Genomic DNA, 17269 nt, shown 5'->3' on the forward strand with positions numbered 1-17269 from the left:
ACCAAAAATGCAAAGGGATCTCAACACTGTCAGTCTAAGTGAGTTGAATGGGAAAAAAAAAATCTCTAGAGAATGAGGAAAACTGCATAAGAACCCATCTCTGATACCACTGGCCTCTCCTCATCCAACCCCCTCTAAGTTATTTCTGCAAGCAAAAGCAAGAGAATGAGCAAAAAACCACAGGAGTCTAAAATTACCCAAGCTACATGTAAAACATGATTTTTAATTTTTAAGTATAAAAAGCTTTTTAATGATCACATCAAACATGTATTAATCCTCCATTTTTAAATTAAAAATTTACCAATTTTTCCTCTTGAAGAAAACAACTGCTGTCTTCTCAAACTATTTAAAACCCTGAACAGATGTAGAGCTTGCATCATTGCAACCACACACAGAAATACTTCCACTGTGTAAGAAGAAAAATATAGTCTTTGTAGCTTAATTCTAAGAAAAAAGAAAAATCTACTGGTGTCATGCCAACTCATGGTCTGTGGTGATAGATTCTTTCTAAAACATCCATCAGAAGCACCCAGCTCAATAGGACAAAACAAAAACTTTTCACTATTTAATTGATACCGGATTAAACACAAAACTCAGTTGGATGCAGTTAAATGTGGTAGCAGAGCATAATAGATGTTGGCTCCATCTATTTTAAGACCCAGGATGCTTCCTATTTCAGAGGTCTGGAGATACATGATGGGTACAGCCCAAATCTGTTTTGGAGAGACTGCAGTGTGCCTTATCCTCTCCCCACACCCTGGTTTCCAAGTGAAGAAAACTTTCCATGCAGACCCAGAGTCACAAAAAGCTTCAGAGAGTCCCCTTGATGACTGGGCATAGCATGAAGCACACCTCCCCTCTGCACGGCCACAGGTACTGAGTACCCAGCATAACTGATGGAGCCAGCTCTTACCATCTGAGATGTTCTGACACCAAATTCAGAAAAAAGTGCTTATAAGAAGGGCAGACCTAAGGTTCAAATACCCATTTGGAGTCTGTTAACAAGTGCTTAATTTCTTCATTTTGAAAAATAACTTATGAAAAGTCGCACATTCAACAATCCCTCAAAAGAGCAGACTGTGCAAAGTCCACTGCTCCCCACCTAAAAGATGTCACAACTTAATTAAAAAATATTTCTTGATGTTTGAAACTGGAAGACCTGATGCCTAAACCATCCTCTGCACAGTTGTTAGCAGCTGAACTGCATGTATCTTGGTCAGTTTGTCATTGTTCTAAATGACAAACCATTAATATTAAAAGGATGCTCTCTCTCTCTCTCTCTCTGTCTCTCTAGCTCTAATTTCAGAAGACAGGAAAGTATCTAGGGGTAGGAAGTGTTACTGGGAAGTTATTGTTGTAATTGGCTGTCTACATCATTTTTACTTTCCCTTCCTTAAGGGAATGTTTGCTAGACTAAATACAATTTCAGATATCTCTGTTGTTTGGGCTACGAAAGGAAAACTCTCAGTTGATATGTGGGAATGGAAAATAAGATATTGAAGTGCTTTCTGGGGTCTTCCAGTATAGGCATTTTGGGGTCAGTTTAAAAAAAAAAAAAAGTAAAAAAAAAAGTGGGTGAGAATTTTGATAAAATATAATAGTAAGGAAAATGGTTTCTTGATACTTGTTATTAGTAAGGAGAAATGGAGAATGAAGGAAACAGATGCAACGTTCCTTCACATATTGCAAAGGAAAGGAAGAAGGAATTTGCCCAGATAAAAATCATCTTAAATATTTTTTTTCTTTGTAGTAGCTTAATAACCAATGTAACTTTTTGCCTTCCCAATGCTTTTCATTTCTTCTTGCTAGATGCATTTGCATTTTCCTCAGTTTGGGCAACAAATTAGATCAAGTCCCTTTATGTTCAGAAACATCTGGAAATGTCTACAATTGTTAAAGATATAACTACTGCCACCAAAATCACACTGGGATATGTCATAATTTACATTTTCATCTCAGGTAATATCTCATTCCTTTCCTTGAGAAATCTTTCCTACAACGGTGAACTACAGCAGTTTTATATCTCACTCTGCAAAATTCTGCAATAGTTTAACATTAAAGGTTACAGTAAATTGCCTGCAGTTTCCTTCCCCCACTACTTCATTGCTAAATTGCACCCACATATGTTTGGCTGCCTCTTTCCACTACAGCCAGACAGTCCACAGGGAAGATAATTCATCTTTTCTACCTCCCCGTGCAGAATCGCTGACCACAGTGTTGCTTCCAAGCATGAAACTGGTAGCTAGACACAGACCATGAAATGTTATCACTTGTCAATAGCAAGCGAATGAGCTCCAGCGTGTGCGGAGCTGTTGTGATATCTCAACCCTGGGTGTTTCAGCTGTGGATGTGAAGCAACTTGACCAAGGGATACAGCTGCACCTTGTATTCTGGTTTTCATACACTCTATATATTGTCCTGTCCACTCTGCTCTGCATTAGCACAACATGATAACATCTTTTAAAATGTACATTTCTTTATCAAAGAATCAAGACATCTCACACCCAAGATATACCCAAATACCTTAACTACAAAAAAAACAATCATCAAGTAAAGGGTAAGATTGCATCAAATGAGTCCTAAGGATAGAAATAATTCTGCTAAAGGTCAATTAATCTGCATGTGAAGGAACAAATGAACAACTTTGATAATGTCCACAAATAAGCTAACCATTCCAGGAAATCTCTAGTCCCTTTTGTTCCCACTCTGCTACCACAAGTATTCTTTGCTCAGAGTAAGGTTCCAAAAACACAGTGTGAAAAAGAAGGTAATGATCTAATGAAAGAAAAATTGCTGCAGATTTACTGAACATATTATTCTTCAGAAGGGTTTCTGGCGTGCAGGCCTGACCAAACCCTGCCACCACACAGATCCTGAGGTGCACCCGGGTGTGAGGGCAACTGACAGTGATGGCTGGGCAGAGTCAAGACAATATGCCCAAGAAGCATGAGGATGGACAAGGGGCAGGTAGCAGAAACTCCTTGGTGTGATGGTAACATAGTAAGCACCTTGCAGGTACTCAAGATCAGAGCAGAACTCTGCAGGCAGCAGGACATCAACTTTAGGGCTTGCATCAGCTTTAGGGCTTGCACTGCCAGCAACACTGCTACACCTCTGGGTGACCGACTGGCAGGGATTAGCACAGCACAGAGTGACAGAGTCCACAAAGACAAAACCATAGAAAAAGAAAAAAAAATATTAGAAGAGTCTCCAAGTTAAGTAGAGGGTTTGTGTTAAACTGTCAGCTCGTGTAATTATATGAATCATTTCTTTTCAAACCACAACATTAACATCTTCCCCTCTCATTCCTGCTGTGGTTCCCCTGGTATTATTCCTCCAGTCACAAATAAGCATTCAATTAAAGAATGTACCCAAGCAAAACGTGGCAAACCATCTCACCTATGACAGACACACATCCTAGTGGAGCGACAAGGGCAATGGGGGCAAATCCGTAGGCTGTGAAATTGCCCACCTCTCCAAGCACCAGGAGGATAATTCCACACCACCACAGCTTGCTCGTGTAGTAAGGCTTCGGCTCTGTTTGGCAAGCTAGTCGGAGATGAGCGCATTTCTAGAAAATTAATTATTAGGAACAGGCATGAAAAGAAAGGCTTCCATTGTGTTCTTATGTATAATAAAAGTGGAGTAATTAAGGGGGCTGTCAACTTCAAATTCCAGGTGCGTCAAAGTTTTCTTTTTAAACATGCCTTTCAGCTTGCTGTTGCAGACAGACGGCTTTGTGTTAACTCAATGCTGCTTCAGATGTGTGCTTTTTCAGCCGTGGTGGAAATGACTGAAAAATTAGACCTCTGAATAAATCTGAAAAAGATTAAGTGAATACTAGCTAGTACTTCCTAGCTGTCCCTGCACGCCTCTGTTCTTCTCTCAAAGCACAGCTCAGTAGGTCGTGCTGTGAATCTGGAAACACTCAGAGGGAAGAGATGGGCCATAATGAGAATGGTGGCAACAAACTGGGAAAACAGGACTGGACTCCATGCTGCTCCTGCCCTTGATATGTATCACAGCCAGAAATACAATTTCAGGATCAAAAAAGCAGTACGTAACCACATGTGCTGTAGGGAGGACTTCGCATTCAAAAAGGAGAATTTAGGGTTTGGCTACAATCTCCTGTTTGATCTTAGAAGAAGATTTCAGGTAAAGCATTATTTTCGGAAGGAAAAAAAGCTATACCTGTGTCAACAGGTTTAATATATACTCGAGTAATATTTCATCAGCACTTCTAGCTACATGGAGAAGGTATCATTTACGCATGTCATAATTGCTTTCCCTCTGGCTGTACAGAAGGAACCTGTATATAACAGGATAATTTGACTTTGATCACAGTGGACTTCTGAAACAGAGTCCAGGCATCATCAGGAAGGTGTCGTTATGGGGAAGGATGCAATGATCTGCATTAGCTCTGCAGAATATCATTTCCTTTCTCAGATTCCTTACCAGCCCCTCTGCACAGGGAAATGAGTCAAAAAAGTTGGAAACCAAATGACACAGCTATCACAGTATAAATGGCTGTAAAATACATTTTTTACTCCACCATCTGATACACGATTTTGGAAGTGCCACTGTAGAGTTACAAGGAAGTTGTAAATCATTTTCCTCAGGCTTCCATTCTACTCTGTAAGTTATGCGACAGAATATGGGCCAAAGAGTAATGTCTGTGATATACCATAGTCTCGGTCATTTCCCTCAGTGAGACAAAGCAGAACATTATTGCAGCTTCATGCTGTGGAACATGCTCGGGGGTTGAAATACTAGAAAGAAGTTTAGCCCTTGAAGGAAAAGGGGAGCATAATGAAATCAAACTTCCCTGATCCACAAACCAACAATTTGCAGTAACATCCAGCATTTTGTGTCTCTATAAACAAATAAAATGCAAACAAGATTATGCTTATGGGCATTTAATTACATTAATCACCCCACTAAGTTACCCCCAAGAATTTTTTAGTCACTTCCACTTTAGATTTGGACATACAGAGACATGTTCACACGATGTCCAGTGGGACTGTATGTAGGTCACAGCTGGTATTTACTTATGGCACATTATAAGGAAGAGTAGGAGGAGTTATGAATTTTTATTGTGTTCCCATATGAGAATCACAGCAAAGAACAGCCTGAGAGCTATCATCTTGCTGAAAACTACTGCACAACACTAGTTAAAGAAAGAGAGAGAATGCTTATTAAATGTAACAGAATTTATATTTTGAACTTCAGCATAAAAACAAATTATAAAAAAAGTTACTTGCCAAATATAAACAACTGAAAATAAAGACCAATAATTTCATACCTGTATACTCAAAGAGACACTGATCAAAAAATTTGAAGCTGCAGCAAGTAGAACTCCCAAGAGCTGAGTCTGCAAGATCACAAAACAGAGAAATACAAAAATACTTATTAGTTTAATAAAAAACATACAACAGTGGTTTTCTGATAGCACATTTTAATGGAATCAAAAACACGTTATTGTACTTTTCAGTCACTGAGTTCATGCTGCACTGAATAAACTCAAAAAAAAAAATATCTGTCTGCATAGTGGACTATAAGAATAATGAAGCTGGTGCATTTTGCCTAGGGCTTAAGTAGTAAACAACTGGGAACTGAAAGGGCATCCCACTGCTGGGGGTGGTTTTGCTGGCCTTTGGTAGAATAGTCCTTAAGTCTCGCAAAAGAAAAAAAATAGACGGGTCTCAGCTGAACACTACACACATGTATTCTTCTTTTCAATAAATTAATAAATAAATAAATGAAGACCTATTTTATTACATAATCCAGAAGGAAAATCAACAGCAATCAAACTGTTCATATTGGAACACAGTTATTTAATGTGTTAACATATCCGCTATTTGACAGGGCAGCTAGAAGCATAGGTCTCCTGACAGTTTCCTTAATGTATTGTGTTATTTAACCAAATTCTTTTCTAATCAGCCTGTCTAATTTTCAGTAAGATTTGCAAACTTTCTATGAAGCTGAGAAATTAAAAACATTCAAATGGGACTCATTATTTTGGAGAGCAGCCATTGAAAAATGCCATCTCAGCAAGTTTAAATAACAGGTCCACAGAAGAACTCCCCACTGACATTCAAAATGTTGTAGCCACTATGCGTTGTCCTAAGTGTATTCACCCATCCAAGGCCACCGGTTTAATGCCATGAGAAGTCCCATTAGCTTGTAGAGAAGAACCATACTACCAGTGGGTTTTTACAAACAAGGTCAGAGTAACATAGCCCAGCACAACTACTGCTTGCAAGCTGCAAAGCAGCATCCAACCAGGCTCATGGTTTCAGCTTTTATAACTCTTCTTCTGTGAGGCCCTTGGGGACCTGGGAACAGGCAGTGCCTACCAGAGGCAGAGAAATGTTGACCTCAATGTTTATAAAGAGGTTTATAAATAAGTGGTCCAGAAAGGCCTTGGACAATAGGGGAGATTATTGGTATGACTACATAATTCCCAGATGAGGAAAGAGCATCTCCAAAAGTGTGAAGAAACAGTGGCCTTCTTACAGAAGGTCTAAAAATGGATGATAATCTTAAGAGGCACAGCTGAATCCAACTGTCTTCAGCTGCATGCACTTCTGGTGGCTCAGATTCAGGAGAAGCAGACCACAGAATTACACAGGGTGAAATGCTTGGCAGATTGCTTGGTCTCACCAAGATGTGACTGACAGGTACAAGAGGATGCAGAGAGGGGAAGGCAAGGGGGCTCCCTTCACTCACACACCCTCTGTGCTAAGTAACAGCACCAGTGCCACAACCTGCACGGGAGAAGCATTCAATAACAAGCTTAACTCCAGAGTTTTCCCCAGGCCATCTGGTGCTTGGCCACTACAGGTCCTTCCCATCTTACATCCTCTCCTCCAGATCCCAGTATGCCCCAGTGGATGCTCCAGCAGCAGCACACCCTGGGCTCTCATGTGTGTTGTATTTTCCATGCTCTGGGAACATCCCTCAGAGTGGGGTGCATGACAAGACATCTAAGCACACATTGGCATGGATGTCTCTGCTGATATCGAGGACTAACTACTACAGGGACATGAGCAGCACTGCAGACTCCTTACACACTGGGGAACTGCAGTCAGATAGCCCCCACTCAGGGCCTTGGAGAATCAGAGGGGTGGATTTTCCTCCCCCAGGTTTTGATGCTGGTGGCACTACATCTTGTGCAAAGTTTGACAGCTTCACAAGTGGACTGTTTGGCTCCCCTCATCATCCTGCACAAACAGTGATTTCAATAAAACAGCAGCTAAATCAAAATTGTTCTCTTGCTCCCAAAGACTTATTCTTTTTAAATGGCAACATGTTCGTTTTGTGAGGGGGTGGAGAGGTGACCTTGTCAGCCTCATTGTGAAGGGTTTAAGAAAAAGGAGACAGCAGGGAACAGAAAACAGGAACTGCCACCTCATTTACCCCATTATTTTGTTTTTTTTCACATAAGTAATTTTAATATATTCCCACCAGTCTCAGCAGAGAACCAGGTCTCTCTGCAGCTTTTTCCGTTTCAGCAGCCAACCCTGCTCTTACAGCTGCATCTCTGGGCACCCCCTTGCATCTCCTTAATCCCAGCCTGTGATCATAGACACTGGGAAGGACTCAGGAGCCAAGCAGCACACCAGGGAGGAAACAAACTGGTCTCAAAGAAGGCTCTCCATCTAGCTTTTAAGTTGCCAAAGCACATTTTTCATTCAATGTAAAATGTCTTAGACAGGAGCCCTAACTCTTGAAGGCAGTCAGTGGTCCCCATGCATGGCATACATAAGTCATGGTAGCAAGGGATGAGCTAAGCTGTCAGTGAAAAAGAGGATGGGTGGAAATAGGGAAGGCCCCAAGCTTGGTCCGCATGGACGGGCAAAGCAGTATCCCCACCTGTGGTCTGACATCCATCCCTAACGTTGTTGCTGAAAACCCAGGTGCAAGGCACCCTGTGGGATGGCTGTGATGGCCCATAATATTTCTCAGAAATGTCCCTTTCTCTTGATGTAAAACCTGCATACAGCTGGTGGGCAGAAGATGAGACTGTGTTCAATCTGTTATCTAAAAAAAAAAAAAAAGTGTAAAATTAAGCCCACTTATGGCTTCTAATGATGATCTGAGCATCCACTTCCAGAAACTACATGAACAGGGACTCCAGCAGGAAGTCTTCCCATGCTGAGCATTACTGGTGTCCCCTCTAGAACTGGCTGCTTTCATACCTCAGTGGTTGCCTCATTAACTACATGAGAGCTTTGCTTTGTTAGGTGTATGTGAGCTTTTCTTCTTGACACACAAGATCTCACCTGATGATCACCCCCATGTCTCAACTGGAACCTTTTCCCAAAAGTCATTGCTCTTTTTGTAGGTACCAGAAATTGTCAGGAACAGAAAGTAGCTCAAAAATTTAGGTCTTCTCAGTCTTCTCATTTTCTGGGAAATATTAAGACATATGATCCCCTTATGAAATACGGGGATCAACATTTCTCTCAGCTTTCCCCATTATATGTCCCAGGGGCCAGTAGTGTCAGGGACTCCCCATAGGGGTGATCAGGGCAGGAGGGCCTTACAGCCCAGCCCAGCCCGTCCCGTCCCGTCCCATCCCATCCCATCCCATCCCATCCCATCCCATCCCATCCCATCCCATCCCATCCAATCCCATCCCATCAGTCATGGACACCAGGCACTGGGAACCTCCCTGGGGATGGGGATGGGATGAGGCCGGGCCGGGACATGGGCCCACAGGTGGGCCTGGCTCAGCAGGGCCCACGGCTGTGCAGGGCAGGGCTGTGGGGACCTGGCCTTGCTGTGGCCTTGCTGACATAGGGTCCTGGTCCATAGCCCAGGCTGGGGAGCCAGGGGAAAAACAGTGCATGTGTAAGATCAAGGCAAATTTATGGTCACAGTCTGAGCTCAAAACTTACCCTCACTGCTCAGGTCATTTGATTGTAATGACCACATGGTTCACCTGAGCATTGCTGTTGGCATATATATGGCGCTGACTGCTCTAGACTGACATGCGTTAATGAGCTCTGGTTAATAGGGTGATAGTGCTGTTCTTCCAAACCCAGGGCTTGGACAGAGCCCTAAAGATTAAAAGCAGAGTACGGTGCATGAAGGAGGTCAAATATCACATAGATCCCTTCAGGGAGACGAGATGAAAGTATAGTCACACCATGCAGCTATAGCATGGCAAAACTTTCTTGTGCAGGTTCATTCATATTCAGACATGTCAATGCTAAAGAAAACAACAGGGAACAGAAATTCAGTAAAGAGGAAAACTAGGTTGTAAACTTCACAAATCAAAATGCATCTTAAGCTAGCAGGCTTTCCTTAACACACAAGAGCTGTCATTTACAACAGTGCTCAAAGCAGGAGAGGAAAAATAGGATACCATATCTTGGGCTAATAAAACTGGGCATCAAAGAAAGAAGATGCCCCACAACAGGAGATAGATTACCCTGTCAAACTAAAATGGTTGCTGTATTGCCCCAAAGGCCACCAGAATCCTTCTGCTCGCATCTTGTCCTATAAAATGCATTATCATTGGTGCTGTGTCCGCTATTCAACATCCTTTAGAGGCTAGAGGACTGCTGGAACAGACAGTTTTATAAGTAATAAACATGATACTCTCTGAACACAGAGCTTCCAGTTGTGACATCCAGTTGTGATATCATCCATAGCACTGCAGGACTTCCCACACACAAGTCTTGAGACAAACCTCTTTGAAGGAATTCAGTTGCATACACAACGCCAGAGCCATCGTGCTACTTCACTCAGCTAAGACCTTCTACAGGAAAAAGACTGAAATACTCAAAACTGTTGGCATAAAACGCAAGTCCCTTCATCTCCAAAACATCTGTCTGAACCTGCAGGCCACATTGTTGTACCCCAGATTTCAGACTGTTGATGCATTCTTCCAATGCTTCCAAATGCATGAGGCTCATTCCAGAAAAATCCTGCCCTTAAATTTGCCAGAAAGTAAAAAATCGCTACAGAAATTTGATTTCCTTCACCATAATTTGGTTTGGAACAAGCCACGAAGGTCACTTGCTGGCTTTGCAGTCCTTTCTAGACATTCTCCAAGCACACAGACCATGGACTGAGGCTGTGTATCGGCCAACATTTCCCTTGGTGGCAAAGCTGCCTTGAGGAATACCTTTCCCTGGCCCCCCATTGCTAGGTCTCCACTCCTCACTGCCTCATTTGCGTTAAAACAACTATTTGTGAGGCTGGGAAGGCACTGTTCCAGGTTTGAAATAACCCTCCCAAAATATACCCCATTAGCATTATGTTCTTTATAAGCCACCTGCCAATGTTTAACACTGAAGGCGGATTAAAATTCACAAGCCACAGCGAGGGCTTTTAAATGGTGACCCTGCGTTGTTTGCCAGGGGTGACAGTAAGGGGACGTGACTGCACGGGAGGCTGCTGCGGGGGTTCGAGAGGTGGCAAACTTAAGCAAGGTGCCCTCAGCAGTCGCCTGGTACCCCCATCCTGACTGCATGAGGCTCTCGCACAAGCCCAGGCGTGGGGAAGGGAGGTCTGAACAATCAGACAGAAGGCACCCATTTGCCAGCTGGAGTGGCAACGCATTGCTCTTCAAAATAAATGAGCGGCAGTACGGCATATTGCTGCATACGGCCCTGCTTCGAGCACTCGTGCAGGGCCTGATGCTTATTTATCCTAACGCCTTTCCACATCATTCTGGAAGTGTTTTAAAAGGGTCTTTACATGCAAGGTCTCTTTTTATTGTCAAAGTAAGGCAAGAGGCTTATGATAAATGAAAGCCAGGCTGAAATGTAAATCTTTGGCACTAATTCTAATAAATTTATCCCTTGCAGAGTAAAATCTGCATTGGAGATTCAGTTATACAGTGAGATGTAATTTACCCATACTACATCTGTGTTTCCTAATGCACATTAAACTGCAGTTTCCAGGCCCATGAAATGAAAACTTAGAAAGATTAACTGAATTTGCATTGAGTAAAAGGTATATGGCCATTATTTATGGAAACTTTCTTTGCTGGTAAATTAAACTGATGAACAGAAAAAAAAAGTTTCAAATGTATGTTCTCTGCTAGCTTACCAAGGCTAGTTAAACCATTCCTCCTATTTTTTCTTTATTTCTGTATTTATTTGTGATCTAAAGGTGTTCTCAACAAATGTAATGACCTATATAGCTTCAAATGCTACATTTGGTTTCCAGTAATTAGAATTTTACCAGATTTCAATGGATCCTATAACAAAATAGTCTTTGGGGAAAAATGCCTCCTAATCTTCCAGTTCTGTGTTAAATCTGAAGCTAGAGGAATTTAGAATCCTTAACAAAAAACATATTTTTGGAATTTGGAGAGGCTTATCATTTAGCTATTATTATTTATAGAGCTCTGGCTGTATTCAGTGCTTTACAGATGTATAAAGAATATAAGGTCCTTGTTTCAATGGTTTTCACAATGTAATTCATATATTCATATGTTTCAGGCCCATATGAAGTACTGAAGGAGACCTTAAATAACTGTAAAAGTGTAATTACCAGTGTTGGAACATGTAATGAAAATACATTTGGTTTCTTCATTGTGACATAAAAGACAAAGGACATTGTTCGATACACAGGAAAGAGAGAATTAAAATGTTTGTCACCATTTTTGTTAGGAACAGAAGAAGAGAGGAGAACTTGGTAACTAAGCCAGGGTAAATCTGAGTGGAGACAAGACACTTGATGTAGGTTTTACATGAGTCGCCACACTGGATCCCAAACAACAGTAAATAAAGTTCCTATCTCACAACTATTACAATGCTCTTGCCTTTACTAGGTTCTATCTTTCATTAGCTCATGAATTTAGAATATATCTTTTTCCAGAAAAGAGACAAACTGTAAATGTTGGAAGAAAAGCTTGTTAAGGTATCAAAAGGTGTGGGAGTTTGAGAGGATAAAGCAACTACAGAAGTGGGCCCATTTTGTTCAGCTCCATGCTTTAATAATTTTCATGTATTCTTATTTATATTCCTCAGTCTGATTACTTTAATTAATGTCCATAATGGATACCAAACTGAGATGAAGAATATGATCGGTAAAAGTTAAAGAAGTCACTTTCAGCAGTGCTCACTAAGGCTATATACAAACATATCCATCCACTATAATGTTACAAGCATTATGAGGGGTAATTTCTCTCCTTCTTGAAGAGTCACAATCAAATTGACCATCTCCTAAATTTCAATTTCTTATACTGAAGAATCAAATCTCAGAATCAGAAATAAATGGGAGAATGGGGAAGGCGCAGAATGGATTTTTACGCTGTTCTTCAAATGAGTAGCGTGGGATACTGTGCCACATAATCAGAGAGCATTTCACATTTTTAATATTACCTGTTAGATTGCAAATAAAAGCCTCTCCAATTAATGTATAATAGAGGCTCTAAAAATTTCAGTCATAGCTGGTAACACCTTAATAGAAAGATTTTCTCAAGGACCATCACATCACATCTCCATGGCAACTATAGACATTACATACCCAGAAAAGCAAGAAAAGGATCATTAAACTTTTGCCAGTTCCCAGGTCCCTCAGGAGAAACAAGGATGCAAGCAAGTATTGACTGACCAGTTTCTCCACAAGAAGGCCAGTTGACTCAGGGATATTCCTCCATTACTGCCCAGGAGCAGGCTTCCTAGATCTTCCAGTTTGATCCTGTCTAGTTTCTGGTACACAAGGCAAGGTATAAACCAGACTACTAAAAACCTTGGTATATTAATTTCCAGAAACTACAGCCTGGCTCACATTGAGAGGCAGCACTGCTCCTCTCTCCGCTTCATGTTGCTCCCTGGACACCGAAATGGAAAGCCAGGGAGGGTGCAGCTCCTTGTTCCAAGGAGGCATGAGGTTCACGGGGAGCCCGAGTGCCCCAGTTTGTGCTCTGGAAGATGGAGCTAGCTCTGCCTGTACTTGGAAAGACTGGCAAGCTCAGAGGAGCCCTATCTGAGTAAATTATGCTGTCAGGCATTACGTTAGGTTGCAAGACAAGGCAGAGAACACTGTTGGAGAGATGACTCGCTCTGTGTGTACACACAAACGTGCCTCTAAATAAAACACACCTAGCTTGTTCCCTTCTGTTATTTCAGTACAAAACTTGCTGGAGTACAAACGAGCTATTTCTAATCCACTTAAATCAGAAACACAAAACCTCAACAGCGATGTAGCTAGATGAATACATTATTTACCAACCCCAAAAAAGAACTTTTGTATGAAAATCTCCCATTGCCAGTTGCGAGAAGCAGTGCAATGGCATACCTTTTCCAGCATGCACCTCTCCAGCATCACTTTCCAACAAAGGTAGGCTTGTCTTTCAGCCCATCTCAATTAATCCTGTGTTAGCTATAACTAACTCTCCAGTTAATGTGCACAAAAAAGTCTCCCCCATGTCACAACCTGCATGAGCGTACTCAACTGTTGAACCCCATTGTCACACACATAGGTCAGGGGTAAAAGTGGGCTGGAGATGACACTTCCAAACAGGAGTAATGAGTCAGGAGGGGAAAAAAGAAGAGATTCAACTGCATTTATAATGAAGTTTGATCCATCTGGGAAAAGACTTATGTGACTTATGTGGTAGGGGAATGGACAGCCCAAAGGCCCTTCCAGTCTGCTGTTCCTGCAGAGGAGGGGTGCTATGCATTAGGTTCTTGCTTTCCTTCTTGTACCTCACGCACTTGGCTCTCCTTGTTTCATTTCCACAGAGTGTTAATCATTTACAGATAGTTTGTAATGCAAAAAAAAGCAGGACTGGACTCCAGAAGGCAGAACATTCTGGTTAGCAACATCCTTCATTTAAATATAAACAACTGCTGGATTATCAGCAATGATTTAAAAACAAGAGGTCTTGCACTCACTAAAATATTCACACACATGTATGTGGGTGCATACACACACAAACACAACTGGATGCTTTTAATTTGCAAATGCTTCTGGTCAAAACTGTAAGATGTAAACCTGGGGATTATGATAATGAATAAATTTCTTAGAGAAATGACCTCATACAAAAATTTTTTGCAGGGGCCTGAGATATAGGCAATGGCCTCATTTTTCCCTTCTGTTTCCACGTGACACATTACAGTTGTGCATTTTGATCTTTTACTTTGAACTGTAACCCAACTGAAATTATTGGGAACCGTTTCATAGTTCCTGATGGGTTGCTGGCATACGGAGCAAGTGTCTAGTTCACAAGAAATCAAAACATGTATTGCACTGTTGCCTTCGGCTACAGAAAACAGAAGTCAGTTTAGCTGGATAATCCTTTCTAGGCACTTTTATCACCCTTTTATGTTCTCTGTTGTACTTAAATAAGGAGATAAGAAGAATTCTCCTTTGCACTTAAATAAGGAGATTCAAAGTACTTTCTCCTAGTTGTTAGTATTCTTTCAGCTTATGTGGATTCTCCAAATATAAAACTTGCTGTTTTTTTCTGCTATTTAAATATTAATATAGAATATAATAATAAGACAATTTCTTCTTGACAAGGCATAATATAGAGATGGGGCCTATGAAGAAAAAATCAGTCCATTGCCTTTTAGGAATTAAAAAAAATAATGAAGGGGTACTGAGCACCCTTGTCCTAAATCAGATGCTATCAACTTTATGTTCTTGTAAACCACACAATACTCTGGTTTGTCCTAGCAGCTTCTGATCTATAGCCAAGAAATGAAGCTAGAGTCCTGGTCAGATAAAAGCTGCTATTCTTTATTTGACTGAAACTTCTGCAGACACTACAAGCCTTGCTCTCCATCATCTTGACATGATGAGTCATTGCTGCATGATAACATAGACACTGAATGATAATGTTCAAGGTGCTTTAGTCACTGCAGGGAGCAACAGATTGTCACTAAATTAGAGAGAAAAAAGGCAAAGAGATTAATGTCATAAGAAGTCAATAAATGCAAGAACCTCATGACAAATCCAAAGCAGAAAATTGTACCAGAGACAGAGAGATCAAGAAAGAGTGGGTTAGAGTTATAAAGCAAAGTAAATGGAGTCAGAATCTGTTTACTCCCTAGCTGGAGCCCCAGAAATTTAAAGCAGGTTTCAATTGACAGTTAACTATCTGGGTGCAAGTCTGTTATGTACACAAAACCCACATTTGATTATTTTTCACAGGAACCTCTTTCCAGTGCATATATCTTGGCTGTTGATGGCTTCAAGTGCAATCCGCATCTGCTGACAAAATGACTTCATTTTGATGAGGAAAACAGTTACATCATTGGGCATGCCAGCTATGGCTAACTGTAGATTTTAGCTACCATTAGGCTGATTTTGTTCAAGGGGATTAAACGTCAACAAGTTAGACTTGCCTACAAGAGGAGATACACTTCTGTGTTATCACTTTGCCTCAGCCAGCAAGAAGTGGCCATGTCCAAGCAGCCAACATTTACTTGTCTGTGAGTCAGTGCTTCCAAACAGGGAGGGTTTTCCTTCAGAAGTTGCACTCAGCATGGTGGGCCAGCACCCCATAGGCCTCTGCACCACAGGGTTGTTTCCACAGAACACAGCACAGGATACAGAGAGAAATATAGCCCTTCTCCTTGGATAGTCACTGAGTGCCTCTTCCAAGTGTTAAATTCCAACAGTCCCATGATTCCTGTCTATCACAGTTCCACAATCTCTCTTCATTTCCCCGTTATGGACAAAACAGTTCATGTCACCAAACAAGGCCAAGGCTTCCAGCCTAGATGACGTAAATCAACCGTGAATATCATGGAGAAGAATGGAGTTACACTTGTATAACCTCAATTTAAGCAGCACGCATCTGTTTGGTTTGATATTGATTATTTACTTTTGCGCATACTCTGCAAATATCCCTGCCATATTTCTTAGGATCTCTGCTCCAGGCCTGGCGTTGATTCGCACACCAACTGGCTGCCTTTTGAAGCCACTGGCAGTACATTTCAAAGTCCAGATTAGTCACAGAATGAAAAGCATATCTCCCAACTGTTCACATTAACAAATGTCATTCTTCTGGGACAATTCATGGTGACATTATAAACATGAACATAACAGTTTATACATGTCACCAGAACTCCAAATGGAATAATCACAGCCTTTGGTTATTAGGTTAGCCAAAGGTCTTCACCTCCCTTATGACTGAAGTGCACATTCTGGTGTTTGCTCATTTTTATAAAGCCTTATTTTTCTGACTTTGGTCAAATTTCTACTTGAGTAACTGGGATTCTTTTGATTCTTTCAAACAGGAGTTAATCAGATCCAGAAGACTGATGAAGACATGTAAGGGTAAGATTCAGATATCTATTTTTTTGATGCCCAGAGCAGACTACCATAACATAGGCAGGTGAACATCGTACCTCTGCTTCAAAGAGCAATAAAGTCTTCTTTGGATCACAAAGTGGTAAGGGCCCATACTGTCACACATAAAATTTTATGAAAAGGGGAACTTTTATTTTAAAAAATAAATAAATCAATTAGTATTTTCCTGTCCATTTAGACAAACAAACTGCCTCACCAAGGAGTCAAGTGAGCACTAAGGCAAGTGAAACAGCAGAAGCCCAGATTCAAGATGGGAGCAGCACCACCCCATCAGGCAGCAGCGATGTCTTAGATCCACACAGCACCTTCATGAAATCTGACTTGCAGACTGGCGTTTGCCTGAGCAGCCAGACCTTCACCCTCCCTCACCTCGCAACTCTGAGGCAAGGCTGTGAGACACCAAAACCAACACAGTAGCTGTGGCCAATTTAACTTTGAGTCCATTATTTGCAGAAAAGTCTACAGGTTGGGGGTGGGCAGGGCAAAGCACTGCACTGAGCCAGACATCTCCAAAGTAGGGTAGGGATCGAGACTCATCCCATAGCTGGTGTTTCCTACTCAGTGCTAACAAGGGGAAGAGGAGCACTCACTCTGCTCTACTGGCTCCAGAGTAAATCTGATTCTGCTGCTCTGAATCACTGTGCTGATGGGCAGTGCCTGTTTTAAGGCTCTGCGATTGGGGGCTGAGTTGGGTATCTGACAATCTCTGCACTATACCCCAAATCTTTCTGTAAAATACCATTTTGAAGCAGTCCAAAGCAAAACTAATTTCTGCACTTGGCAGAATATGTAAATTTTGTGATTCGAGTTTCTTTGTACTTGTCTTTCTGACAAATGATGAGCCTTTTAATGTTATTATTGCCTAGAAAATTCCAAATTACCATTCTCAAATGTCCTAAAACAAATTAGCATAACTAAGAAGCCTCTATTTAACTCTGTCTCCTCAGTCATTAAAAAACACCACAAATGCACATGTTCT

At 41.3% G+C, this 17269-nt stretch overlaps 1 protein-coding gene across 3 annotated transcripts in view; it reads right to left on the reverse strand.

Moving 5' to 3' along the window:
* The window catches only part of NIPAL2 (NIPA like domain containing 2), a 48806-nt gene that overhangs the window by 26457 nt on the left and 5080 nt on the right, over nt 1-17269 (reverse strand). For 2 of the 3 annotated variants that reach the window (XR_013947702.1, XM_080583145.1), the window contains exons 2-4: nt 7876-8043; nt 5303-5371; nt 3400-3571 (exon numbers count right to left, since the gene is read on the reverse strand). Coding sequence is in view for 2 of the 3 variants with exons in the window: in XM_080583145.1 (XP_080439271.1) it covers nt 3400-3571; nt 5303-5371; nt 7876-8001 (367 nt within the window). In the remaining variant the exon portion in view is untranslated. The remainder of the gene's footprint in view (nt 1-3399; nt 3572-5302; nt 5372-7875; nt 8044-17269) is intronic. The other variant, XM_080583146.1, reaches the window with a different exon arrangement.

This window comes from Anser brachyrhynchus (genome assembly GCF_964034855.1).
Source record: "Anser brachyrhynchus genome assembly, chromosome: 2".
NCBI classification, from domain to species: domain Eukaryota; kingdom Metazoa; phylum Chordata; class Aves; order Anseriformes; family Anatidae; genus Anser; species Anser brachyrhynchus.